Genomic DNA, 26,858 nt, shown 5'->3' with positions numbered 1-26,858 from the left:
TGAATTGAACATTATTTCAACAGAACTGCTGTAGGTGTCTCTTCGTCAGTGTTTCTCTTATAGGAACAGCACAAAGATGTGTAATGGAGGAAAAAGGAGGCATAAAGACTGTTATTATGTCCACATATGTAAGGCATAATAATCGGCTACCAAGTCACGCTTCTGTGTGTGTGTGTGTGTGTGTGTGTGTGTGTGTGTGTGTGTGTGTGTGTGTGTGTGTGTGTGTGTGTGTGTGTGTGTGTGTGTGTTTTCCAATAGCGGGAGACGTGGGGGCCTACCTGATGCCATGGTAACAAAACATTTATCCATAATAGCGTTTGATGGCACGGACAAGAGCATCGCCAGCAGGCAAATTAGTGTTAATGGCAGGGAGTGCAGTGTGGAGGATAGCAGTGTTTCTGTGTACGTGCGGGTTTGCATGTGTGTGCGTGTGTGTCAAATCAAATGTATTTGTCACATGCTTCGTAAACAACAGGAGTAGACTAACAGTGAAATGCTTACTTACGGGACCTTCCCAATGATGCAGAGAGAAACAAAGGGAAATAATAGAAAAATAATAACACAAGGAATAAATACACAATGAGTAACGATAACTTGGTTACATACCAGTACCGAATCAATGTGCAGGGGTACGAGGTAACTGAGGTAGATATGCACATATAGCTAGGGATAAAGGTTTTCCTACTTACAAAGCATGTAGAGGTCTGTAATTTTTATCATAGGTACACTTCAACTGTGAGAGACGGAATCTAAAACAAAAATCCAGAAAATCACATGTAATCACGTATGATTTTTAAGTAATTAATTTGCATTTTATTGCATGACATAAGTATTTGATACATCAGAAAAGCAGAACTTAATATTTGGTAGAACCTTTGTTTGCAATTACAGAGATCATACGTTTCCTGTAGTTCTTGACCACGTTGCAGCAGATCCTTCAGGTTTCGGGGCTGTCGCTGGGCAATACAGACTTTCAACTCCCTCCAAAGATTTTCTATTGGGTTCAGGTCTGGAGACTGGCTTGGCCACTCCAGGACTTTGAGATGCTTCTTACGGAGCCACTCCTTAGTTGCCCTGGCTGTGTGTTTCGGGTCGTTGTCATGCTGTAAGACCCAGCCACGACCCATCTTCAATGCTCTTACTGAGGGAAGGAGGTTGTTGGCCAAGATCTTGCGATACATGGCCCCATCCATCCTCCCCTCAATACGGTGCAGTCGTCCTGTCCCCTTTGCAGAAAAGCATCCCCAAAGAATGATGTTTCCGCCTCCATGTTTCACGGTTGGGATGGTGTTCTCGCCAAACACGGCGAGTGTAGTTTAGACCAAAAAGCTCTAATTTTGTCTCATCAGACCACATGACCTTCTCCCATTCCTCCTCTGGATCATCCAGATGGTCATTGGCAAACTTCAGACAGTCCTGGACATGCGCTGGCTTGAGCAGGGGGACCTTGCGTGCGCTGCAGGATTTTAATCCATGACGACGTAGTGTTTTACTAATGGTTTTCGTTGAGACTGTGGTCCCAGCTCTCTTCAGGTCATTGACCAAGTCCTGCCATTCTGGGCTGATCCCTCACCTTCCTCATGATCATTGATCATTGATACGAGGTGAGATCTTGCATGGAGCCCCAGACCGAGGGTGATTGACCATCATCTTTGAACCTCTTCCATTTTCTAATAATTGCGCCAACAGTTGTTGCCTTCTCACCAAGCTGCTTGCCTATTGTCCTGTAGCCCATCCCAGCCTTGTGCAGGTCTAAAAAGAGGACTTTTCACCTCTAGTTGGTTTTCAGTTTTCCTGCATTAAAGTCACCGGCCACTAGGAGCGCCACCTCTGGGTGAGTATTTTCTGGTTTACTTATACAGCTCGTTGAGTGCGGTCTTAGTGCCAGCATCGTTTTTTGGTGGTAAATAGACACCTACGAAAAAAATAGATGGTAAACACTATGGTTTACAGTTTATCATGAGTTATTCTAACTCAGGCGAGCAAGAACCTCGAACCTGTCATGTGCCTTTTTCTGAGGAGAGGCTTCTGTCTGGCCACTCTAACATTAAGGTCTGATTGATGGAGTGCTGCAGTGATGGTTGTCCTTCCAAACTTCTTACATTTAATAATGGTGGAGGCCACTGTGTTGTTGGGGACTTTCAATCCTCAACATAATGCTGTCGTCTCGGAGCTCTACGGACAATTCCTTCAACCTCATGGCTTGGTTTTTGCTCTGTCAACTGTGGGACCTTATACAGACAGGTGTGTGCCTATCAAGTTGTAGAAACAGCTCAAGGATGATTAATGGAAACAAGATGCACCTGAGCTCAATTTCGAGTCTCATAGCAAAGGGTCTGAATATTTATGTAAATAAGCTATTTATGTTTTTATTTTTAATAAATGTGCAAAGATTTCTCTATGTCATTGTAGATTGCTGAGGATTATTATTTTTTTTTTAATCCATTTTAGAATAAGGCTGTAACGTAACAAAAGGTGGAAAAAGTCAAGGGATCTGAATACTTTGCGAAGGCTCTGTATATTTACCAAATCCTTGTTCAGCCACGACTCAGAAACATAGGGTATTACAGTTCTTCAGATCACGTTGACAGGATAGTCTCGAACGGAGCTCATCCGGTTTATTCTCCAGTGATTGCACGCTTGCCAATAGAACGGAGTGTAGGGGTAATTTATCCACTCTTCGACATAGTCTCGTCAGGTATTCCCCACGCCGGCCTCTATAGTGTTGGAGATTTGGGCTAATCAGCATGTATTTTGCCTCCGACCCATTGAAGTAGAAGTTCTCGTCCAAACTGAGGTTAGTGATAGCTGTTCTGATGTCCAGACACTCTTTTCAGTCATATGGGCAGGAGCCCATAAAATGTCCCCTATTCTCTCCCGCGCCATGTTTGCGTGTGTGTGTGTGTGTGTGTGTGTGTGTCGTTGACCCATGTATTGAGAGGAAATGGAATGAAAGGAATAGGGACTAAATGCATTTAGATCAACATTGAGGGAACAATGACTTCCCTAGGACCAGTGAAAGTGTGTGAACATTTGTGTAAGTACATGCGTGTTCATACATGTACGCGTGCATCATGGTGTTGGTGAGTTAGTGGCCCCAGTGATACAGTGGTGATTGGGTCAGTATGGGCAGACCTGCCCAGCATGGCACAGAGCAGGAAGTAGGGCAAGGGAGATTATATGACTGCTACACATTTCCCCCGATCTCCTGGGCTACATGACGCTCTGATGGAGAGGTGGTGAGGAGGTAGCAGGGGGTGTGGGAACATGTGTTTGGGCAGGGGGTGAAAGTGTGTATTTTGTGTGTATGTATGTTTGTGTGTGTGTGTGTACCAGTAGGGAACAGCTCCAGAGAGGACCATACTGCCACACTGCAGCAACCGTCTCCAGCCAAGCGCTAAAAGATGACATCACCAGCTCCAGGGAACTGTGTGTGTTTGTGTGCTCAGAGGGAAACTGTGACACTGTTAAAAAAATTGGCTTAATCAAAACATCTCTGAGCAGGAACAGACCCGTTTTCAGACTGTCCCTTTCCTTCCTACTCTCCTGTTAGATTTAAACCCAGCTGCATAGTCAACGAATCCCATCCCATCACTTCACCTGAGCCTCTGCATCCAGGCAACTGCTTGACGTCCGCAGCCGTAATCAAATGATTTACCAACAATTGAAAAACAAAATTAAATGCGCCTGCAACAATTTGATGTCGGGTGAAAATGAATAACCACTGTGAATTGGATCAGATGGCTCCCAGAAGATACTGAAAGCTCTGATCTCTCCCTTCTTCAAAACCAGATGGGATTTATTGAATTTAGTCCTGATTTCATAGGATCCACAGAGCATAATACACATTGCAAGAAACTCTCTTTACAAGTAACCTATGACATTCAACACATTTTAGCGAACCCACAGTACTGTAATAGCGGTTCCCAAACGTTCAACCCAAGCTTGAACAGTAACCCACTGGACCATTTGGTCCTAACCAGCCATTTTTGAAACACTGGTTTAAAGCACAGACTCACATATTGCACTGATTGTAAGTGGCTCTGGATAAGAACTTCTACTAAATGACTAAAATGCAAATGTGACAGTGGTGATGTGTGGTTGTCTCACCTAGCTATCTTAAGATGAATGCACTAAATGTAAGTCACTCTGGATAAGAGTGTCTGCTAAATGACTCAAATGTTAAAGTGGAACTGACAGCGTTTTAGCAACATGAAATTAAAATCGTTCAAATACACACCCAGGAAGACTTTTTTTTTTAAATACATTTTTTACATTTTATGACAAGCGAGCACTTAGATATGGTAATTTTCAACTTTTCATAAATTCATTGAATGTTTGGGATTGATGTATAGTCAGTCATTTCTGAATAAATAAAACATCTGTCTTGTCCAGGACCAGAGTTTACGCAGACCGGTGCACCATAGCCAATCAGAGCTACAGTAGGCCTAAATAAGCCATTTGCCATCATTCACCTTGAACTGGACTGTGTGTTTACAGGCAGCAGCAACAGCACGACTTTAGATCTTTAGAACGCATTCGCCAAAAGCCCCAAAATACACCTGAATGGATTTCTCCTCTTACCATTTAGAAATTTCACAGTCCTATTGATCAAACAACCATAAAAAGTTAGGCTCTCTCCCCCTCATTTGCCTATGCACATCAACAACAAGGTCAACAAATAATGCTAGCCAGAGCGAAATAAGCTCAAATCTAACTAGAGAAAATTAGATAAACCCTCAAACTTTTTAAGCTAGTTGGCTGTCAAAATTGCATTGAAACAATGGGGAATAGTAGCCTGCTCATCCTTCCGCAGCTTGCCTGTTTTTGGAACTTGCCTTCCTGACAGCCAATTTGATCGATGCCAAATACATTTGATTGACAACCAGTGCTTGACTTGGACTGAAATGTTTATATTTAGGTGCAGGAGCTCCACAATACTTTTGAGCTAATATTCTATAAGAACAGGAGCTCAAGCAGTAGAACATTTGAGGTGTCGGTACTCAGCTCCAGTGAGCTCCTGCCCAAGTCATGCACGGTTGACAACTAACAGATAGGCTAACTGTGGATAACAGTCATTCAAGTTCAGCATCAGTAAGCTAGCTAGCAAAGCAATTCACAATTCTTGCTAGCTAACCAATTCTGGAGCCCTGTCAGAGTGAACACCAGGTTATTGGTCAACTCCCTGACCAAAGCCCTTCTCCCTCGATTGCTCAGTTTAGCCGGGCGGCCAATTCTAGGAAGAGTCTAGGTGGGTCCAAACTTCTTCCATTTAAGAATGATGGCCTCCTGTTTTCTTGGGGACCTTCAATGCTGCAGAAATATTTTGGTACCCAGATCTGTGCCTCGACACAATCCTTTCTCTGAGTTCTACGGACAATTCCTTCGACCTCATGGCTTGGTTTTTGCTCGGACATGCTCTGTCAACTGTGGGAACTTATGTAGACAGGTGTGTGCCTTTCCAAATCATGTCCAATCAATAGAATTTACCACAGCTGAACTCCAATCAAGCTGTAAAAACATCTCGAGGATGATCAATGTAAACAGGATGCACCTGAGCTCAATTTCGAGTCTCATAGCAAAGGGTCTGAATACTTATGTAAATAAGGTATTTCTGTTTTTATTTGAATACATTTGGAAACATTTCTAAAAACCTGTTTTTGCTTTAGTCATTATGGGGTATTGTGTGTAGATTGATAAGGACAATTTTTTATTTAATCCATTTTAGAATAAGGCTGTAATGTAACAAAATGTGGAAAAATCAAGAGGTCTAAATATTTTCCGAATGCACTGTATATTAATCATGCTTTGAACTGCATCCATCTATTCTGCCAACAATGCCTTTATGTAAGTTACGCCATTTTGAGTCAAATAAAACCTATTTCTAAAACCTCTTATAAAGTTGGTTTTGAAGCATAAACTGGGAATTTTATATTTTTTCTACTGATATTTGTTTCATATCTGCAAAGTTGTTAAAACCCTGTAAGTTCCACTTGAATGTAAATGTACATATTGCAGCAGTCTCACCTCTTTGAGGCAGCCCATGAAGTTGTTGCTGACAGGAGACCCAGGCAGGTCAGCGGTGCTGGGGCTTCCACCCACGTAGAAGAAGTCATCGGATCCCAGCATGGTGTAGTCCTCCTGGGTATACCCCGTGGTCGTCAGGATACCGTCAACTGATATTGTCACCTAGACAACGGGAAGAACCAGGAAGGAGAAAGTCCACTCATGACCATCTTGGGTTTTGGGGGAGAAAGGAGGGTGCGGGGGGGTCAGGGTGTAGGCAGAGGTTTATGCTCAGGTTAATCTAACAGGGGCTAGGTTTTTGTCTCGATATTGTGTCTTAGTAATGCTCGCTAATGTAATGACTTCAAGTGTGTGGCCCAGTCCCACAACCTGGACCATGTCATTGGATTCATCTGTGTTTCTGTCATGTACGTCAACTCTTACGCTCAACCAGGGCAGATAAAGAAAATATTCCCACTGACATATTTTCTTTAACTTTGATGCAAGTTAGTAAATGAGGTTTCTTTGGGGATTTGGCATTTGGTTAGACTTGAAGGGTTAGTAGGATGCCAACAACACCAAGGATAAATTGATTGTCCTCGTTTTAGTTTGAGTTGATATCTGGATAGTGGAGACATTGACAAGCATGCAAAAAAAGGGATGTGCTGCTAATTCTACATATGAACAAGCCATGAGTATCATAGCCATGTTGTAGTTAGTTATTTTCTTAATAACAAGATGAGTTGAGTGAATGGGGTGCTAACACAAAGCAAGGTCTAACCTCTAAGTCAGCTGGATGGAACATGCCAAAGCCCAATCACTACACAATCAGACCACACCAAAAGCCATGAGAGGGGGGTTATCAAGGGAGGCGTAGCATCAGAATCGCCACTTCTATAAACATTCACCACACACAAATGACAGCATGAATGGCATGTGAGTTAAGTGTTAGTTAGGCAGGTTATTGGGAAAGCAAGGGATGAGGATAGTGTGAGATCGAAGGGAAGGATGGAGAAGTTTAGGCATGCCATGCACCACTGTGTACTGGAAACAACTGTCAGAGCTCCCATTGGTGAACTTTTGGGTTTTCTTTCCTCTTTTTTTGTAGTTGTAGTTGTGGAAAGCTTCTGGCAGTTTGGTCGACAGTCATCGGCCAAAACATAGGGAATGCAAAGGAGGTTTTAGTCAAACAGTAAGCCCTAAAGAAAGACTTGATTTGGAGGGCTTTGGAATAGAGAGGAAGAAGTTGTGGAAAGGAAAGCAGAAGAGGAGAGAAGCTAGTGTGAGAAAAAGAAAGATGAACGATAGAATCAAATCATGAACGATGGAGGGAGAGAATCCAATATAAAGAAAGCCAAGAAATACCAACCCCATTTCCACATTTTTTTGGACAATGGTGTCTAGAATGAAGAGTCAAAGAAAAAGAGGGGAAGGAAGGAAGGAGCACACGGCAAACCCCAAAAAAAGGAAAATTGGAATGATATCTACCAGACAATGGAGTTTGTTTACCATAGCGTGTCCAATGCCTGATTGCTTTGAGGAAAAGGGGGAAGAAAGGAAATTAAATAGTGAACAGAGGGGTTGTTAATAAAAAAAATAATAATAATAAACAATGATGAAGAGTTAAGGTGTTGTTAGTACAATAGCTGGTTAGGCAACAGTTAGTAGGACAATGACTCATTCCATGAGTGGTTAGTTCTGATTTTCTACAAAAGCTTGTTCTCGGGGAAAAGAGAGAGAGAGAGAGAGAGAGAGAGAGAGGGTGATTGAGAGAGAGACAGAGAGAAAGAGAGAAATAATTAAGAAAAAATCAATCGAGAGATAAAGTGGGTATAAGAGAAAAAGGGAAATATTTTATGGCATCGAGCTCAATTTGAAATCCAGAGTATTCCATAGGTGAACCTTGAGTTGACCTTGATGAAGTGATGACATAACATACATACTTACATAGAATATCAACCTGGTTTAGATTCCAAAGAGCTGCTCGACTTTCCCATGAGATAATGCTCCTTTAAAAGAAACACCCTTCCCAGATTGCGTAATTAGCTGTATGGAATGTAACTAGCTAGACTTCATACAGCACATTCACAAAGCATCCATTTCAGCTTTGAGCTTTCTCCTAAACCGAGTAGAGATCAGATTAAAAACACTACTAAAGTAGCAATAGGAAAACGTTTCCAATGAAATGTCAGAGACAACATTTGGCATTATTGTATTTGGCAAAAAATATAAATATAATTTGTAATATATTATTAGAACTGAAGGAAAACCATTACTACAATTCCTTACATAGTTGAAATCCTAGTCTATCTTTTGCCCCCTTGCCTAGAGCCAGAACCCTCCCTCCATCAACTCTCACTGAGGATGTGGAAGGGAACAGGACCTTGACTATTAGAATATTTTGTATTGTGGGTTTGTGGGCGATTTTACAGCTAAACAGAGATCAGTCTGGGGTAAACAGGAGTCGTCGTGGTTGGCTGAAGCTTCTCCCTGCCAGCACCCACAATAAGACGTGAAGGAGGGAGAGGGGAGAGAGAGAGGATTGTAGGGGTGGAACGAAGAAACAGTGGACCCAAAGAAAATCAGACCGGAAATTGGTGTTCTTGGAATTCAGAAAATATGGAGAAAATGAATAGGGGAAAGTAGGTAAAGGTAGGCATGAAATAAATCATGTCTTTAGGAAATAGTAAGTCAATGGGGTTAAAAATAGAGACAGTCTTGAAACTTTTTTTTTTTTTTAACAACTGTAAAAATTCTTGTGAACTTTCTCATTTATGAAACGGACCAAAAAAACTACAAGAACAGGAGAATGTATAACGCATAAAAAAAAACATTTGGGAACTGTCGAATCTATTTAAGACGAACAAAATATATGGGTCTTCTACCTATCCTACAGTATCAGTTGACCTGAATGTCCTGAATATATCTGCATGTTTGCACACGTTATGTGTCAGCACCACAGTGCTGTCCGCTCTCACCCTCCCTAGCCACTATTACCTGTCTCAGGTTGCGCGTGACCTTGACGTCGTGCCAGGTGTTGTCGTTGAACTTCCCGTTGACGGGCTCCACGATGGCCTCGAAGGCCCCTGACCCCAGGTTGATGACCAGGCTCACCGCCCCGTCCTTCAGGGCCAGGTTGACGTAGTCGGCCGACTTCCCCGTGTGGAGGATCAGGCCGTTGCGCTGCCACGTCTTGAAGGAGAGCGTGATCTCGTCGCTGCTGCTCTGGATGGGGTTCTGGGACAGGTCGTAGCAGAAGTACTCGGAGCCGCGGAACGTGGCCACGTTCTCCTCCCGTGCTGCAATGGAGAACAGACAGCGGAGAACAGGTGTTTAGAACCCAATGATAAAGAGAAACCAAAGAGAAAAAGGAGAGAGAGGTTAGAACCTAATATAGAACGCTCAACTGAGAACCGAGAGTATTATTATTTGAACAAAGACTCTCCAGATACCTAGGACATTTAACGATGTACTCAAGACACAGTAAAAGCACCACCAGCACACACTTAGGGAGGTACATGAAAAAGGACCATTACAGACACCAATAACACTGAGGAGATATGGGATAGACTGGGTCTCAGGGCAGTGTGACCATCAAATATAATTGGAGAGTGTCATGCACAGCTATTGTCAAACATCATCAGAAGCCTAATCTCACCACTTGAATTGGTATTTCTTATGAAATGGCAGGCCTGTTATGCTTTAAATTCGATAAAAGGTAGGAGAGAGAAAAGGAGCGAGAGGAGCGAGAGTGAGAGCGAGCAAGAGAGAGAGTGAGAGAGAGAGAGCGAGAGAGAGAGAGAGAGAGAGAGAGAGAGAGAGAGAGAGAGAGAGGAAGAATGTGAGAATGTGTGTGAGAGAGAAAGAGAGAGACTAGAGGAGAGAAGGCATCACTGCCTTTGCAGCTGAGAGAAAGAAAAAAAAAGAAAGCGAGAGGGAAAGACAGAGGACAGAGAGAGATTGAGACAAAAGGAAAGAGAGACAGGACAGGAGAGAGTGAAGGGAGTGAAACGCGGCGATAAAGACAGAGGACAGAGCGAGAAAGAATAAAACAAAAGAAAAGAGAGAGTGAAAGGCTAGCGAGAATGAAAGAAATAGGGCGGGAGGAGGGAAGAGAAGGGAAGGGGGGGAAGAGTGCAGTCGGGCACTTATCTGTGAGATCATCTTCAATTAGCTCTCTGTCTGCTAAGTGAAGTGAAGCTGGGGAGTGTGTGGGTTTAGCCAAGGCCAGGCGGAATTTATCAGAGCCAGCCCGTGCTTGCTGTCTCCGGCTCTGGGCTACAACATGTGCTCTGCATACTCAATAAGGCCCCGGTCGACACAAAATGGCTTCCGTCTTTCATCCTCTGAATACAGCGGCTACAGCGTCTTCAGGCCTCATTCCCTCAAAAGGAATCCATTCCACAGTGGAAAATGGCACTTTCACCTATGCATTGTGTGTGAGGTCTGGTAATATGAAGGCATAGCTCAGGTCCAGAGCTGCTTAGGGCAGGTCCAGGAGAGCGTCCTTTGACCTCACCATAGGTTAACTATCAGGTTGAGCCAGAGTGAACCTTCACATTTACCTTAAGCACACGTTCCTGTATTAATTAGACCTGGTTCAAATATACCGTGCTGGGTTAAGCTTGAAGACTGTCCACTGGTTCTAGTGTACTAGGCAAACTAAAACAAATACAACTCGAGTCTCCAAAAGTATTTGATAAATGTATTTACCAGACGTCTGATGTGCACATTGGACGCTCTAAGTGTATGGCCTTCTATGAATGTTGAAGCAGGGATGTTGACAAGAGAAAACCACTACATCATGAGTTACAGTGGCATTCCTCCAGCTGTTACGCGGCAGCAAACTCTTCCAGTACTTATCTTAATTCACAGAGTAAATACACCATTGTGTTAGACATGGCACTTTGGCACACCGATTTGGCACCAAACAATAAACAACATCCATTATTAAAATGTACTCTCCTCGAGGCTACATCCAGTATCTTGTGATGGGTGCAGCAACACGCTAATCTGGAGAAAAAGGGACGTTGTCACTTGCATTCAAATAATGTAGAAACATACACTTGCACAAGTTGGTTCAAAACTATTATATCAATGGTCCACCTGACTTAACCAATCACAAACTGATTAGCCAAGCAAACACTACCCACAACCCCCCGCCCATCTGATCTCCAGGTTGGCCAGGCAACCTGACATCACAGATACCACCGCACCTCCTATAACGCCTCTCCTGATAGGTTCCTGTGATCAATGATTCATTAACGCAGGTATTGTTTTAACTAAAGGCTGGGCCAGACCAGATGTTAGAGCTCATCCATTACCTCCATACTGCTCAATACTTAATGAGCAGAGCAGGGGGGAACCACCCGGAGCTAAGAGGCTGTCTCCACTACTGAGAGGTAGGGAAGGGACAGAAAGACAGGGGAGACAGGGATACCAGCTTGGGTAATACACACTGAGGGAGATAAAGTCTGGGCTTATGTGAGACACAGTCTGGGATTATGTGAGGGAGGGAGGGAGGTGAGTTGAGATAGTCTGGGGTTATGTAAGTGAGGGAGTTGAGTTGGAACATAGTCTGGGTTTATGTGAGAGAGGGAGGTGAGTTGAAACATAGTCTGGGGTTATGTGAGGGAGGGAGGCGAGTTGGAACATAGTCTGGGGTTATGTGAGAGAGGGAGGTGAGTTGGAACATAGTCTGGGTTTATGTGAGGGAGGGAGGTGAGTTGAGACAGTCTGGGGTTATGTGAGGGAGGGAGGTAAGTTGGAACATAGTCTGGGTTTATGTGAGGGAGGGAGGTGAGTTGAGTTGAGACCGTCTGGGGTTATGTGAGGGAGGGAGGCGAGTTGGAACATAGTCTGGGGTTATGTGAGGGAGGGAGGTGAGTTGGAACATAGTCTGGGGTTATGTGAGGGATGGAGGTGAGTTGGAACATAGTCTGGGTTTATGTGAGGGAGGGAGGTGAGTTGAGACAGTCTGGGGTTATGTGATGGAGCGAGGCGAGTTGGAACATAGTCTGGGGTTATGTGAGGGAGGGAGGTGAGTTGGAACATAGTCTGGGTTTATGTGAGGGAGGGAGGTGAGTTGGAACATAGTCTGGGTTTATGTGAGGGAGGGAGGTGAGTTGGAACATAGTCTGGTGTTATGTGAGGGAGGCGAGTTGGAACATAGTCTGGGTTTATGTGAGGGAGGGAGTTGAGTTGGAACATAGTCTGGGTTATGTGAGGAAGGGAGGTGAGTTGAGACAGTCTGGGGTTATGTGAGGGAGGGAGGCGAGTTGGAACATAGTCTGGGGTTATGTGAGAGAGGGAGGCGAGTTGGAACATAGTCTGGGTTTATGTGAGGGAGGGAGGTGAGTTGAGACAGTCTGGGGTTATGTGAGGGAGGGAGGCGAGCTGGAACATAGTCTGGGGTTATGTGAGGGAGCAAGGTGAGTTGGAACATAGTCTGGGTTTATGTGAGGGAGGGAGGTGAGTTGAGACAGTCTGGGTTTATGTGAGGAAGGGAGGTGAGTTGAGACAGTCTGGGGTTATGTGAGGGAGGGAGGGGAGTTGGAACATAGTCTGGGTTTATGTGAGGGAGGGAGGTGAGTTGGAACATAGTCTGGGGTTATGTGAGGGAGGGAGGCGAGCTGGAACATAGTCTGGGTTTATGTGAGGGAGGGAGGCGAGTTGGAACATAGTCTGGGGTTATGTGAGAGAGGGAGGCGAGTTGGAACATAGTCTGGGTTTATGTGAGGGAGGGAGGTGAGTTGAGACAGTCTGGGGTTATGTGAGGGAGGGAGGCGAGCTGGAACATAGTCTGGGGTTATGTGAGGGAGCAAGGTGAGTTGGAACATAGTCTGGGTTTATGTGAGGGAGGGAGGTGAGTTGGAACATAGTCTGGGTTTATGTGAGGAAGGGAGGTGAGTTGAGACAGTCTGGGGTTATGTGAGGGAGGGAGGGGAGTTGGAACATAGTCTGGGTTTATGTGAGGGAGGGAGGTGAGTTGGAACATAGTCTGGGGTTATGTGAGGGAGGGAGGCGAGCTGGAACATAGTCTGGGTTTATGTGAGGGAGGGAGGCGAGTTGGAACATAGTCTGGGTTTATGTGAGGGAGGGAGGCGAGTTGGAACATAGTCTGGGTTTATGTGAGGGAGGGAGGTGAGTTGAGACCGTCTGGGGTTATGTGAGGGAGGGAGGCGAGCTGGAACATAGTCTGGGGTTATGTGAGGGAGCAAGGTGAGTTGGAACATAGTCTGGGTTTATGTGAGGGAGGGAGGCGAGTTGGAACATAGTCTGGGGTTATGTGAGGGAGGGAGGTGAGTTGGAACATAGTCTGGGGTTATGTGAGGGAGGGAGGTGAGTTGGAACATAGTCTGGGTTTATGTGAGGGAGGGAGGTGAGTTGGAACATAGTCTGGGGTTATGTGAGGGAGGGAGGCGAGTTGGAACATAATCTGGGTTTATGTGAGGGAGGGAGGCGAGTTGGAACATAGTCTGGGTTTATGTGAGGGAGGGAGGCGAGTTGGAACATAGTCTGGGGTTATGTGAGGGAGGGAGGTGAGTTGTAACATAATCTGGGGTTATGTGAGAGAGGGAGGCGAGTTGGAACATAGTCTGGGGTTATGTGAGGGAGGGAGGTGAGTTGGAACATAGTCTGGGGTTATGTGAGGGAGGGAGGTGTGCTATACTGTAGAGATACATACTAGTTTAGGGAATACATTGCAGAATTTATTCGGACTAGGGAACACACTTTGATTTGGTTGGAAGAGGGAGGTTAATGGGGAACGAATATAAGCTTGTTTTAACGAGAGTGCATATATAACGAGAGGCCGTATCATCTCATGTTAGCTGTATGAGAGAGGAAGGACAAAGATATATTAGTCAGTCTGTAATAGAAAAAACCCACCACAGCTCAGATGACTTCCGCTCAGTTCAAAGAAAGTTTAGTTTAACGTTTCTGTTCTTCTCCCCCAGGCTTAGTGGAATGAAGTGAACCCTCTCTCTAACTCAGACACCGCCCCCCCAGGCACCCCACCACCATCCTCCATCTCTCCCTGTCTCCCATCCACCTCTCCATGGCCCACTGCTGGCTAAACAAGCTTTGTCTGTGTGCATGGGTAATGTGAAACCATAGGGAAGCCACGGGGACCACAGAGCTTTGCCAATAGGAGCTAAAATGCAGGCAGGCAGACAGACAGACATGGGTTAGACAGACAGACAGACATGGGTTAGACAGACAGACATGGGTTAGACAGACAGACATGGGTTAGACAGACAGACATGGGTTATACAGACAGACAGACAGACAGACATGGGTTATACAGACAGACAGACAGACAGACAGACAGACAGACAGACAGACAGACAGACAGACAGACAGACAGACAGACAGACAGACAGACAGACAGACAGACAACACAATGGTAAAAATTAAGAGGTATGGATAAAACTATTAAGTATCAACTATCCAAGCTAGCTTTGGACCAATATTGTAATTTAACATTTCAGCTCATATCCAATCAACATGCAGTTCCTTCGGAAAGCACTCAAACAATAAAAAACAGAAACAGAAACAGAAATATCTTATTTACATAAGTATTCAGACCCTTTGCTATGAGACTCGAAATTGAGCTCAGGTGCATCCTGTTTCCATTGATCATCCTTGAGATGTTTCTACAACTTGTTTGGAGTCCACCTGTGGTAAATTGAATTGATTGGACATGATCTGGAAAGGCACACACCTGTCTATAAAAGCCCACACAATTCACACTACATGTCAAAAACCAAACCATGAGGTCAAAGGAATTGTCTGTAGAGTTCCGAGACAGGATTATGTCGAGGCACAGATCTGGGGAAGGGTACCAAAACATTTCTGCAGCATTGAAGGTCCCCAACAACACAGTGGCCTCTATCATTCTTACATGGAAGAAGTTTGGAACCACCAAGACTCTTCATAGAGCTGGTTGCCCAGCCGAACTTCTTGGTCTTGGAGGTGACCAAGAACCCAATGGTCACTCCGACAGAGTTCACTCTGTGGAGATGGGAGAACCTTTTCAGAAGGACAACCATCACTGCAGCACTCCACCAATTAGGCCTTTATGGTAGACTGGCCAGACAGAAGCCACTCCTCAGTAAAAGGCACATGACAGCCCGCTTGGAGTTTGTCAAAAAGCACCTAGACTATCAGACCATGAGAAACAAGATTCTCTGGTCTGATGAAACCAAGATTGAACTCTTTGGCTTGAATGCCAAGTGACACGTCTGGAGGAAACCTGGCACCATCCCTACGGTGAAGCATGGTGGTGGCAGCATCATGCTGTGGGGATGTTTTCAGTGACAGGGACTGTGAGATGAGTCAGGTTCCAGGAAAAGATGAACGGAGCAAAGTACAGAGAGATCCTTGGTTAAAACTTGCTCCAGAGTGCTGAGGACCTCAGACTGGGGTGAAAGTTCACATTCCAACAGAACAACACTAAGCACACAGCCAAGACAATGCAGGAGTGGTTTCAGGACAAGTCTATGAATGGCCTTGAGTGTCCCAGCCACAGCCCGGACTTGAACCCAATCTAACATCTCTGGAGAGACCTGAAAATAGCTGTGCAGCAACACTCCCTATCCAACCTGACAGAGCTTGAGAGGATCTGAAGAGAAGAATGGGAGAAACTCCCCAAATACAGGTGTGCCAAGCTTGTAGCGTCCTACCCAAGAAGACTCGAGGCTATAATCGATGCCAAAGGTGCTTCAACAAACTACTAAGTAAAGGGTCTGTCTAAAAACCTGTTTTTGCTTTATCATTATGGGGTAGTGTGTGTAGATTGAGGGAAAATAACAATTGAATCAATTTTAGTCAAGGGGTCTGAATACTTTCCGAAGGCACCGTAGACACAAACACACGTGTAGTTTGTGAGCTAGGGGGCCATTTAACATTCCAAGATGGCGCTAGACCAGGAGGCTATACACAGGAAGGACGGACTAAAGCCAAAATGCACCAGCAAGATAGAGATCGGGCTAGAGGTCCCCTGGCTTTTTAATAGCTATAACGATTGTACTGAAATATGGAATTAAGGAATAGGCCAAGAATATCTTAATAAGTCATATGTATGGAGTGGAGGGTGCTTTATGGTGCAGTAATGATTTTTACAGTCTCCATAAGCCTTTCCTATATAACTCTAAGGGGGATGGATGAGACTGGATGAGACCTGGCAGGGGTCATACGGAAAAAGTGTCTGAGAAGAAGAACGGCAGAAGAAAGAAGTTCTGGCTCCACTATATCTTGTCTGTTTTAGGGTGTGAGAACTGCACCGCCACCCGGTTGGGTAAGGCTTCTCAAAAATGTCTCCTGGAAAAAAAGTTGCATTTTGAAAAGGAGGCTCAGCTCCAACTTAACTTTGCTTTAACTTCAACCCTGATTGATTGAACTTGTTGATCGGGGAGTTCTCTGGGATGGATTCCCAAGTCTAAAACAGCTGATGGAACTAAAAACCCGTCTGTCTGTCTGTCTGTCTGTCTGTAGCCTCAAACCAGACAGGTCGACTCTTGACCCTCAAACACGGGATTTCTGCCTCACTGGATTAAAGAAACGCACAGTCGCGTAAAACCTCGCGAGTGTATCTGGAAGGGTCTACTGACTGACTAAAATGACAGCCCACCACAGACTGTGATAAATGACTACAATAGCCCTGATTAATTAATAATATGGATTGTTTTAAATAAAACATTAATGAAATGACTGGCTTCAGTGACACCGTAGTAATGGTTTTAGTTCAAAAAGTGAATCTGTGATGAATAAGTCATTGCCCATAAATAATCTAGACACAAAATGATTTATGACAAATTCGCTGAATATTTCCCTGGATTAAGGCTCTTTGGTCAGAGCAGTAGCTATAAATCAGAGTTTAGAGCATCACTTTGTGCTGTTCTGTATCTATCTTCCTCTATCTTGCTGGTGAACTCATGGCTAGGGAGAGGGTTTGATTTAATGTACTGAGGAGCATCAGCGAGTAATATCCTATATCAGCATCTCTCTCCAATGACACTCTTCTTCTTCCTTTCTATCCCTCTGCTCTCACTCCCTCTCTCTGTGCACATTCTTGAGTCTAGGGCCCTGCTGCATTTCTCGTTCCGCTCCAGTGACTCGCTCCTCCCCTCTGCACGTTTTAGCAAGCACCATTGGCTCTCCCTCCACGTCATTTTCTACCTTTCTCTGCCTCTCTACCTTTCCCTCCCTATTCCCCTTACCTCCTTCTCCCATCACATCTCCCTTTTCCACTACATTTTCCTGTTCCCTGCCTTCCTCCCCTTCCTTCATCAAGGTCTCTTGTGAAAAAGAGATTGTATCTCAATGAGACTAACCTGGATAAATAAAATCTTCCACCTTTTCACTCTGCCGTGATCTCTTTCCTTCTCTCACAGCCTCCCTCCCTTCATTTCCTTGCCTCTCTGTAATACCAGGTGGACAGCTTGTGTGAAATTAACCTGGGGTTCCCTGTGAGAACAGCAGAAAACACAGGGGATCATTTCTCCCTGCATTAGCATAATTGACATACACACACACACCCTCACATGAAGGTATAGGTTACACAATTTTTCTCTGTTCTCCCTCATACTGTATAACACAACACATCAAGAGACTTCACTGACCATAAGTGGCCTCATTGCGGACGTGTGTGTGTGTGTGTGTGTGTGTGTGTGTGTGTGTGTGTGTGTGTGTGTGTGTGTGTGTGTGTGTGTGTGTGTGTGTGTGTGTGTGTGTGTGTGTGTGTGTGTGTTGTGTGTGTGTTGTGTGTGTGTTATTTTGCTCTTTATATCTTTCGCATTTGAATTCCAAGAAAGGTTTTGGAAAAATAATGGTTCAATAAAATGTTGTTGTTTCCTTCAACTGTAAGTACCGTTTTAAAGGGATAGTTCACCCAAATTACAAAATGAATGGTTTCCCTGCTTAGGTTTTATTTCCCTGGTCACTGTTTAAAATTCAGACTTTTGTGGCACAATCCAATGCAAGTCAATGTTATCCATATATTAGGATGTTGGTGCTTCATCTCCAAACCATCTATAAGTTAGAAGCATTTTCTTTTGTTGATACTTTGGGATGATTTGGACACGAAGCTCGAAAATGCCTCCTATTTTCTCCTTTCCTCTCCACCTCTATAGATTAGTCCTAAAAGCCTTTTCTCTCCAGGAAACCTCCAGATTGTTCATTAAGAGGAGCATATTTCATTGACAATGAGCCATGCTTAATTCAACAGGAGCATAGCTCATTTCATTCAGAAACAAAAATCTAAACAAAAATTCACAGAATTCTCAAATTCTTCATTTGAGCCAGATGTGCAGTTGAATTACCGTAATTCAACAAACGCAGGACCTGTGTATCAAAACAGTGTGGTGGGGAATCGTGAGATAATGTTGGCGCGAGCACACAAACGTAGTATTATAAAATCCACCCACACCACACAAAATGCAACACACATGCACTTGCACAGAAACACACACCCCACACATTTTGTCGGAGGCGTTATCAGCAGGGTGGATCTGGCCTGAGACCAGGCGAAAGCGTCGAGGAATTCCAGGGTTGACCATCTGTCGGCCTTATTCAACACAGAGTGACACACAGAGACGGAGACAAGCAACAAGCCTAGGACCGGGCCCAGGCAGGTCCATTCATATTCAACAGAACAAACCCACTACAACATTACAACACTCTACTTTCTCTCTCTCTCCCTCACACACACTCTCTGCCTCACCTGACAAGGACACCTTACGTGGAAACAGATTGCTTAGCAAATGGGGGAATGATTCATACGAGCTCGGTATTGTTAATCAGAATACAAGTGTTATTCACAGAGGGCTGAAAATAAATGACGTAACATGCGGGATAGAGAGGACCAGAGGGAAAGATGGAATGAGAGAGAGAGAGAGAGAGAGAGAGGCGGGGGGAGGAAAAAGGGGGAGGATGAGAGAGAGATAGAAAAAAAGAGGAGAGAGAGAAGCTGATTGAGATATTCCCCTCTATAATCATGTGTAATGCCAATTCTCGACTCCCTCCCTACCAGTGGTGTATCAAATCAGGGCGTTCGCCCACGCTACCACAACATGCAGAAGTACTACGGGAAAAGCCTTCTGAGGCATTCAAACTCAAAATGGTGTCTTTCTTTCTCCCATCCACATTAAGCTCCACTACGTCAGTATGGGCCACTTTGTTGCAAAAAGACAAGAAGATATGACAATCTGGGGAAGAGTACAGCCTCTCGAAGAAACAACGAGGATGTGGATTATCCATTTACGGCCCTCTCACTCCATCCCGCCCTCTGAAAATTGTTATTCCATTTTGTGGAAGCTGCGGGGGACTGTTTAAAGCCGTCTCTCCCGCCATCCACTGGAAGCAATTTCATACCCAGCTAATTTGAATTTGATAGCTCTTTTTGATCTCTGGCATTAGCTATATTTCATGAATTCTCTCATCTTTTCAATTACAGGTAACGTTAGGGCTGAGGTGCACAGAGAGAGAGAGAGAGAGAGAGTGACCACGGCCACCCCTGAAATCTGATTGGCCACCCCAGATAGGTCGCCTCTGAATATGTAGATCGTTTTGACCAAGACACACACCGACAGAAAGACTCAATCTCACTGGAGAAAGAATCCGAGCGAATGAAACAGCGCCCCATCGGTCTGTGTAGTCCATGTATCTGATGCTGTCTGGCCCGAAATAATATATCATGTCATATTATTTTTGGCCAGACAGCATCAGATACATGGACTAGATACCACGACAGAAGGGCGTTGTTTGCCTGGCACGGATGATTCCTCTAGTGAAATATCGTAAAACTGAAACGAATAGCCAGGCATTTATTTGCTTAAATCACTGAACACAACAGGCGCTTATTAGAGACATGGTTCTATTTGAGCTAGGCGTCCATTTCCTTAATGCACACAGTTTTTGCTCATTTGCATAGTTAATTGTTTAATTCCAGCATTTGAATACATTTATTAATTTCCTGCACTAATGTGTTATTATTTACACACTGTTTCACGTTTCTCTTGTCTTAGTATATGCCTCAATTTTGGGGGTTTTTACTTTTCCTGACAGAATCATTATTCTCCTCTTTGACTGTGCATTTTTGGAAGTTCTGACTTTCACCAATAGAGGGCGCTCAGATTATTTTCTAGGGGTCTGTACTCTTGAAGTTGTTGACTGTTTTTGTGCTTGTCAGTTAGCTAGCAGTTCTCAGCTGTTAGCAGCCAATGGCTAGCAGTTTCTTAGTGGTGATAAAAACGGATGATTGCCATCATTTTTTTTTTTGTCATACACTAAATGATTCAATGTAACCAATTAAATATTAAGCCTTGTAAATAATTCTGTGTAATTCATAGTAACCTCACAGATACACACAAATGACAAAATCATTTCGTATTGTTAACATTCTCAGGGAAGCCTAGCTTCCCTTGACATTCATGAATACACGCCACTTTGTAGGCTTAATGTTATCACACAAATGGTGTTTGTAATTGACGTCCCTTTCCATTCAAACAGCACAGGTGCACAGTGCTGGAGTTATTTTGAAGCAGACGAAAGTGCACAGGTGACCTTACTTAGCCTACTTTTTGAAGTGATTTATTTGATAATCAGATGAAAACATCATGACTGGTTGTGTGCAAGACACATTAAAATGTTAAATGATATGTCTTAAAGCCAATAAAAGCAATTCATGCAGGCGCATGTGTTAGAAATTAGATATGTAGATGGGTGAGCCGGTCAAGGATCGATTCAGACAAAGTTGTAAATTTTATGACAAGTAACAGTTTATTCAGAGTGAAGATATCTAGTACAGCGTAATTACGGCTCCTCCGTTAGTTCGTATGGAACAGCAGGCAAAGAAATAGCATTTCTCTACACATGCACACATTGTAGGTCCTGTTGAAAGAAAATTGACCCCCGAATGTCACGGTATAATTTGCACTCACGATGGCCGTTTCAAGTGAATTTAATGCTGTATGCTAATACCCTTATATAAAATCCTGACCTTGAATGCAAACACTAACGCCTTTTGGAATTGATTTATGATTTATTTGAAAAGGGAAATGTACAAAACCTGAAGCATTAAATGCACTGAACTGTCATAATTATATTGAACAAATTAGATTAAAGTGGCAATCAGCAGTAGAAACAATAACAAAGTATTCTCTCTGCCCCTGTTTTGGTAAAAAGCTGAGGGATGGGGCTGGGGAACTGTAACCTCTGTAGATGCAAGGACTAATCATTCAAATGCTAGTTTTAACTTCTATATACCCACCTCTCTATTTGAGGCCCAGCTCATTGCCTTATTTTACAGTAATACAATCACACTGCGTCCCAAAAAAGTATTTATAAATGAATACCAGAAAAACAAAAAAAGGTTAAATTGCCCACATATAAATTATTTTACATGAACTAGCTCAGAACATGACACACAACATGTATTCTGGGGTGCAGATGCTTCTTTTGCTTGTGGGAGGAGATTATATCCCACACAAAGGAGTGATTACATGGTAGAATGAGCTCCATATTAAAACATGATCACCTTTCACCAGAGCTCAGGTGGGAACAATCATGGCTAGATGTTACTGCAATTATACCAATTACAAAACTGAGGCGAAGAACATATCTAGCCCGACTAGTAGCAAATCATTTGCATTTGATAAAAGAGTTTTCGGGCCTCAGCACTCAGAGAGCAAGAGAAATGCGCTATTTTCAATATATGCCAATACATAGGCCTACAGAATTTTGTGCATTTTAGCCTAATGTACAAATTATTTGCACCCCAAAAAAATCATAATACTGCAGGAAATATTACAGAAGGATTCTCTCTCTTTCTTTTAGTCTCTCTCTCTCTCTCTGTCTCTCTCTCTCTCTCTCTGTCTCTCTCTCTCTGTCTGTCTGTCTGTGAGAGGAGAGGGCCACCCTGCTCTACAGTCATTTCCTCTAATGGGGAGAGGCAAAGGCCATATAATCGCCATGAAAATAGAGAGAAAAGAGAGAGAAAAGAAACAAGACACAGCATCAAAGAAGAGCAAAAAGAGGGGGATGGGCCTCTCCTCCTTCTCATCCATTTCTCAGACACAGCGAAAATAATGACTGTCATTTTAGCAGATAGAGGGAAGAGAGGATGAGAGGAGAGGAGAGAAGGGTTTTGAGAGAAGGATGAGAGCAAGCCAAGATGGATGATAGCGGAATTGTCCAATGAGGCGAAAGAGAGATAACCATCAGTAATTTCAGGCGCTCAGACGGATATTCATTTGTTACCGGGCTTGACCAATGGAGCGTCCCGTTGTCGGAACCAAGCGGCTCCGCGGAATGGAGTGAGGGAGGAAAGAAGGACGATGAAGAGAACGACGAGTGGAGGGGAGGAGGAGGGAAGGAGCACATGTCCTCGTTGAAAGGGGTGTGGGGAATTATCTGTCGCCATTTTGACTGCATCCATCGAGTGTGCAGGTAGCAAAGAGAATAGCTATTGCCAGAGCTATCATAACCCACTTCAGACACGTTTAATATCGTTTAATATCACCCTTAGAGAGACGCATCGGGGTACAAGGAGATGAGCTTAGTACAGTCTATCCCTGATAACATGACGAACAGCAACGCTGTGTAATTGACTATGACACCCGTACAAGTGCATGCTAATAGCACATAGAGAAATCACATACTAAACAATACCACATACAGTAATCCCTGTTAGGATGAGTCGGACAGCCACACAATAGGACATTGAACACGTACTATCAAAAACATAATTTCTTCAGTCTAGACTGAGCAATGAATGTAAAATGCATTTCACACATTCGACATAGTGTAGATTTGGGTACTACAGTGTGTTAGAACAAATACATTCACTTTGTTGTTTGAAATTCGATTCATCCTATTTCATAGTCTTTAAGGCCATTAACCGATAGGCCTATGTTTCATAGGTTTGACAACAAATGAATGGCAACTATGAGTCAGTGCCTTTATCTCACTCTCCCAATATCAATCTTCTTTTGTCAAAAGAATAACAATATCCACAAACTGAAATGGTTTCCTCACATTCCTGATTATCAACCAGACCCTTTACCCATAGGCTCAGAGTCCTAGCTAGTTCATCCATGAGAGAGAGAGAGAGAGAGAGAGGGATGGAGGGAGGGAGTAGGGGGGGGGGGGGTGCGGCACGGCACGGTGAATCTCCCCCGCGCCTGGTGCCTTCTGTCTGGGGCGGCGGTGTAGGCATAACTCCCGGAACTGAAGAAGCATGACAGGCCCTGGGTCCCGGGAGACTTTTCATTTACTCCCCAACATAATACAGGGTTATTGGCCATTATCTCTGCTGTCAGTGCCTGTGTAGATACCTAATGACGGGCCAGCCGATGCCTCCGCTCCCTCCGCCGTCGCTACAGCCACTACCGATGCACCGCTGCCATTTCTCAGCTGAGCAGCCGTTGCCTTGGTGACCGGGGAAAGTAACAACGTTTGGATGAGAAAGGGGAGAGGTTTGGAGGGAGTGGGGGTAGGGGTGGTAGGACAGCCCATAATTCTCCACTTGAAGCGGATAAGACAGGCGTTTAAAAAAGCGAGGCCGAGCTCTCGTGATGCGTTCCATCCGAGCACCCCAACAGACAGTGGACTGACCGTCTCTAGAATCTACCTCCACCATTTTCATATTTGCATCCCGCATGTTGAGGTAACCTACCTAGCATACATTAGGCCGATGGATGGTACAAACAAGCAGGAAATGATTAAGGGAAATTAACAATCAGTTTGGAGAGGTGCATTATCTAGGTTTCTGAGGCATGTCAATGCCATTTACTGAAAAGGTAATAGTGAAGACCAACTAGCAAGTGTCTTCACTGACTTTTTCAACCTGTACCTGACTGAGTCTGTAATAACAACATGTTTCAAGCAGACCACCATAGTCCCTGTGCCCAAGAACACTAAGGTAACCTGCCTAAATGACTACCGACCCGTAGCACTCACATCTGTAGCCATGAAGTGGTTTGAAAGGCTGGTCATGGCTCACATCAACACCAGTATCCCAGAAACCCTAGGCCCACTCCAATTTGCATACCGCACCAACAGATCCATAGATGATGCAAACTCTACTGCACTCTCCCACCTGGACAAAAGGAACACCTATGTGAGAATGCTATTCAGTGACTACAGCTCAGTGTTCAACACGATAGTGCTCTCAAAGCTCATCACTAAGCTAAGGATCCTGGGACTAAACACCTCCTTCCGCAACTGGATCCTGGACTTCCTGACAGGCCGCCCCCAGGTGGTAAGGGTAGGTAACAACACATCTGCCAATCTGATCCTCAACACGGAGGCCCCTCAGTGGTGCGTGCACAGTCCCCTCCTGTACTCCCTGTTCACTCATGACTGCACGGCCAGGCACAACTCCAACATCATCATTAAGTTTACCGATGACACAACAATGGCAGGCCTGATCACCGACAACGATGAGACAGCCTATAGGGAGGAGGTCAGAGACCTGGCCGTGTGGTGCCAGGACAACAACCTCTCCCTCAACGTGATCAAGACAAAGGAGATGATTGTGTGTACAGGAAAAGGAGGACCGAGCACGCCCCCATTCTCATCGATGGAGCTGCAGTGGAGCAGGTTGAGAGCTTCAAGTTCCCTGGTGTCCAAATCACCAACAAACTATCATGGTCCAAACACACCAAGACAGTCGTGAAGAGGGCACAACAAAGCCTATGAAAATATTTGGCATGTGTCCTCAGATCCTCAAAAAGTCCTACAGCTGCACCATCGAGAGCATCACTGCCTGGTATGGCAACTGCTCGGCCTCCAATCACAAGGCACTACAGCGGGTAGTGCGTACTGCACAGTATATCACTTGGGCCAAGATTCCTGCCATCCAGGACATAGACTGTTCTCTCTGCTACCGCACGGCAAGCAGTACCGGAGTCTATGTCCAAAAGGCTTCTTAGCAGCTTCTACCCCCAAGCCATAAGACTCCTGAACAGCTAATCAAATGGTTACCCAGACTGTTTGCATTGTCCCCCCCCCCCCTTTCACTCTGCTGCTACTCTCTGTTTATCATCTATGCATAGTCACTTTGACTCTACCTACATTAACATATTACCTCGACTAACCGGTGCCCCCTGCACATTGACTCTGTACCGGTACCCCCTGTATATAGCCTCGCAACTGTTATTTTACTGCTGCTCTTTAATTACTTGTTACTGTTCTTTTTTATTTATCCATATTTTATTTAACACTAAAACTGCATTGTTGTTTGAGGGCTTGTAAGCATTTCACTGCGCATGTGACAAATACAATTTGATTTGATTTAGTCTGACTTGATACCAACATGACAGCTCGCTGCAAAGATAATGGGGATTGACACCAAATAGCCATCTCACTGCAAAAATAATCAAATAGACCTAGTAAATGAGATCGGAATGGCTTAAAACAAATGAATTGGGCTTCAAAACGCCGTAGAGTATGAAGGAAATGGCTTGGCAACATTAACAAGAAAGATCGGATGTTGTTGCTGATCTTCATAAGAGGACTTGACAATATCTGCAGCATCAGCAGGCTAGCTTCAAGGACATGTCATTTAGGTATGACAAGCTTTTCCGCATATGTGCATGCGTGTGTGCGTCTTCTGGGCTTGATGTCGAGCAAGGATAAATGTGGCAATAAAGAGTCTTGATTTGGGATTTTAGAGAGAGTACTTAAATATGCTTTCCTCCACTTGAGCCAGCCTTTCATATATTTTGTCTTTTTGACAATTTAAAAAAATATATATTTTTACAAAACGCATACACAGTAAAACTTTAAAATACCAGAATGGTATTACTTTAAACAACAACAAGTACCAGACATCAGCGTCTAAGGACAGACAGAGATGTCATCCTTTCCGAGCCAGCCTCCTTGTAAATGTGAAAAGACACAATTACATTCTGACAGGAGATCATCACCACGTCAGGCCAGCTTCATCTAAATGTTAAACTAATTTACAGATGGGACATTCGGAATATTTGTCATTAATATGACTTGGTGTCAGGGGGGACACATTTCAGCATGACAAGACCAGGAAGTGACAGGGGTAGCGGAGAGTAGGGTAAGTTGAGCCAAAAGGTTAGTTGAGCCAGCCCTTGTTTCTAGGAAACCATAAATAAATAAAAATCATGGGACCAAATACTTATGAGGAGGTCATCATTTCATGGAGTCTGTGAAGGAAGAAACCACATGGAAAAACAAGTTAGGTCCCAAAAAATATTTTGACTAAGTCAAATACATGTATTGTCTTAGGTTTCATGACGCTTGTATCTAAACCCAAGTCGTTTTAAGATTGCTTTATACATCAGTTGGGATCTGAGAGAAGGGAAGAAGTCCATTCAAGCAGCCGCAAGAGATGAAAAAAATGGACCGAATGACACTGAAGGGGTACATTGACACAAAAAATGAGGAAACATGTACTTGTGCGAAAGAGAGGCTATGACAGATAAGGTCTTATCTGATGACATGGGGTCTGAGCTTGCTAAACATATCAAGAATCTCACAGACCCGTGTCATGGGCTTAGTAGCATCAAATGTAGACAACTTACCTATGAATTAGCACATCAAAACAACATCCCTGTCCCGGACAACTGGTCAAGAAATGGAAGGGTACGTTGATACTCAACAGAGAGATCTTCACTGAGGGTACAAAACATTAGGCACACCTGTTCTTTCCATGACATAGACTGACCAGGGGAAAACAATGATCCCTTGTGGATGTCGATTAAATCCACTTCAATCCGTGTAGATGAAGGGGGGGAAACAGGTTAGAGGTATTTTTAAGCCTTGAGACAATTGAGACATGGATTGTGCGCGTGTGCCATTCAGAGGATGAGCAG

At 44.1% G+C, this 26,858-nt stretch overlaps 1 protein-coding gene across 21 annotated transcripts in view; it reads right to left on the bottom strand.

The window, feature by feature from the left end:
* The window catches only part of nrxn3a (neurexin 3a), a 426,603-nt gene that overhangs the window by 323,041 nt on the left and 76,704 nt on the right, over positions 1–26,858 (bottom strand). For all 21 annotated transcript variants that reach the window (XR_004210558.1, XR_004210560.1, XR_004210563.1 and 18 more), the window contains exons 6-7: positions 9,004–9,305; positions 6,028–6,189 (exon numbers count right to left, since the gene is read on the bottom strand). Coding sequence is in view for 14 of the 21 variants with exons in the window: in XM_031828538.1 (XP_031684398.1) it covers positions 6,028–6,189; positions 9,004–9,305 (464 nt within the window). In the remaining 7 variants the exon portion in view is untranslated. The remainder of the gene's footprint in view (positions 1–6,027; positions 6,190–9,003; positions 9,306–26,858) is intronic.

The sequence above is a fragment of the Oncorhynchus kisutch genome, linkage group LG7 (genome assembly GCF_002021735.2).
Source record: "Oncorhynchus kisutch isolate 150728-3 linkage group LG7, Okis_V2, whole genome shotgun sequence".
In the NCBI taxonomy this organism is placed as follows: Eukaryota; Metazoa; Chordata; class Actinopteri; order Salmoniformes; family Salmonidae; genus Oncorhynchus; species Oncorhynchus kisutch.
The sequence above is the reverse complement of the archived record's forward strand: the minus strand, read 5'-3'. Positions and strand labels throughout refer to the sequence as shown.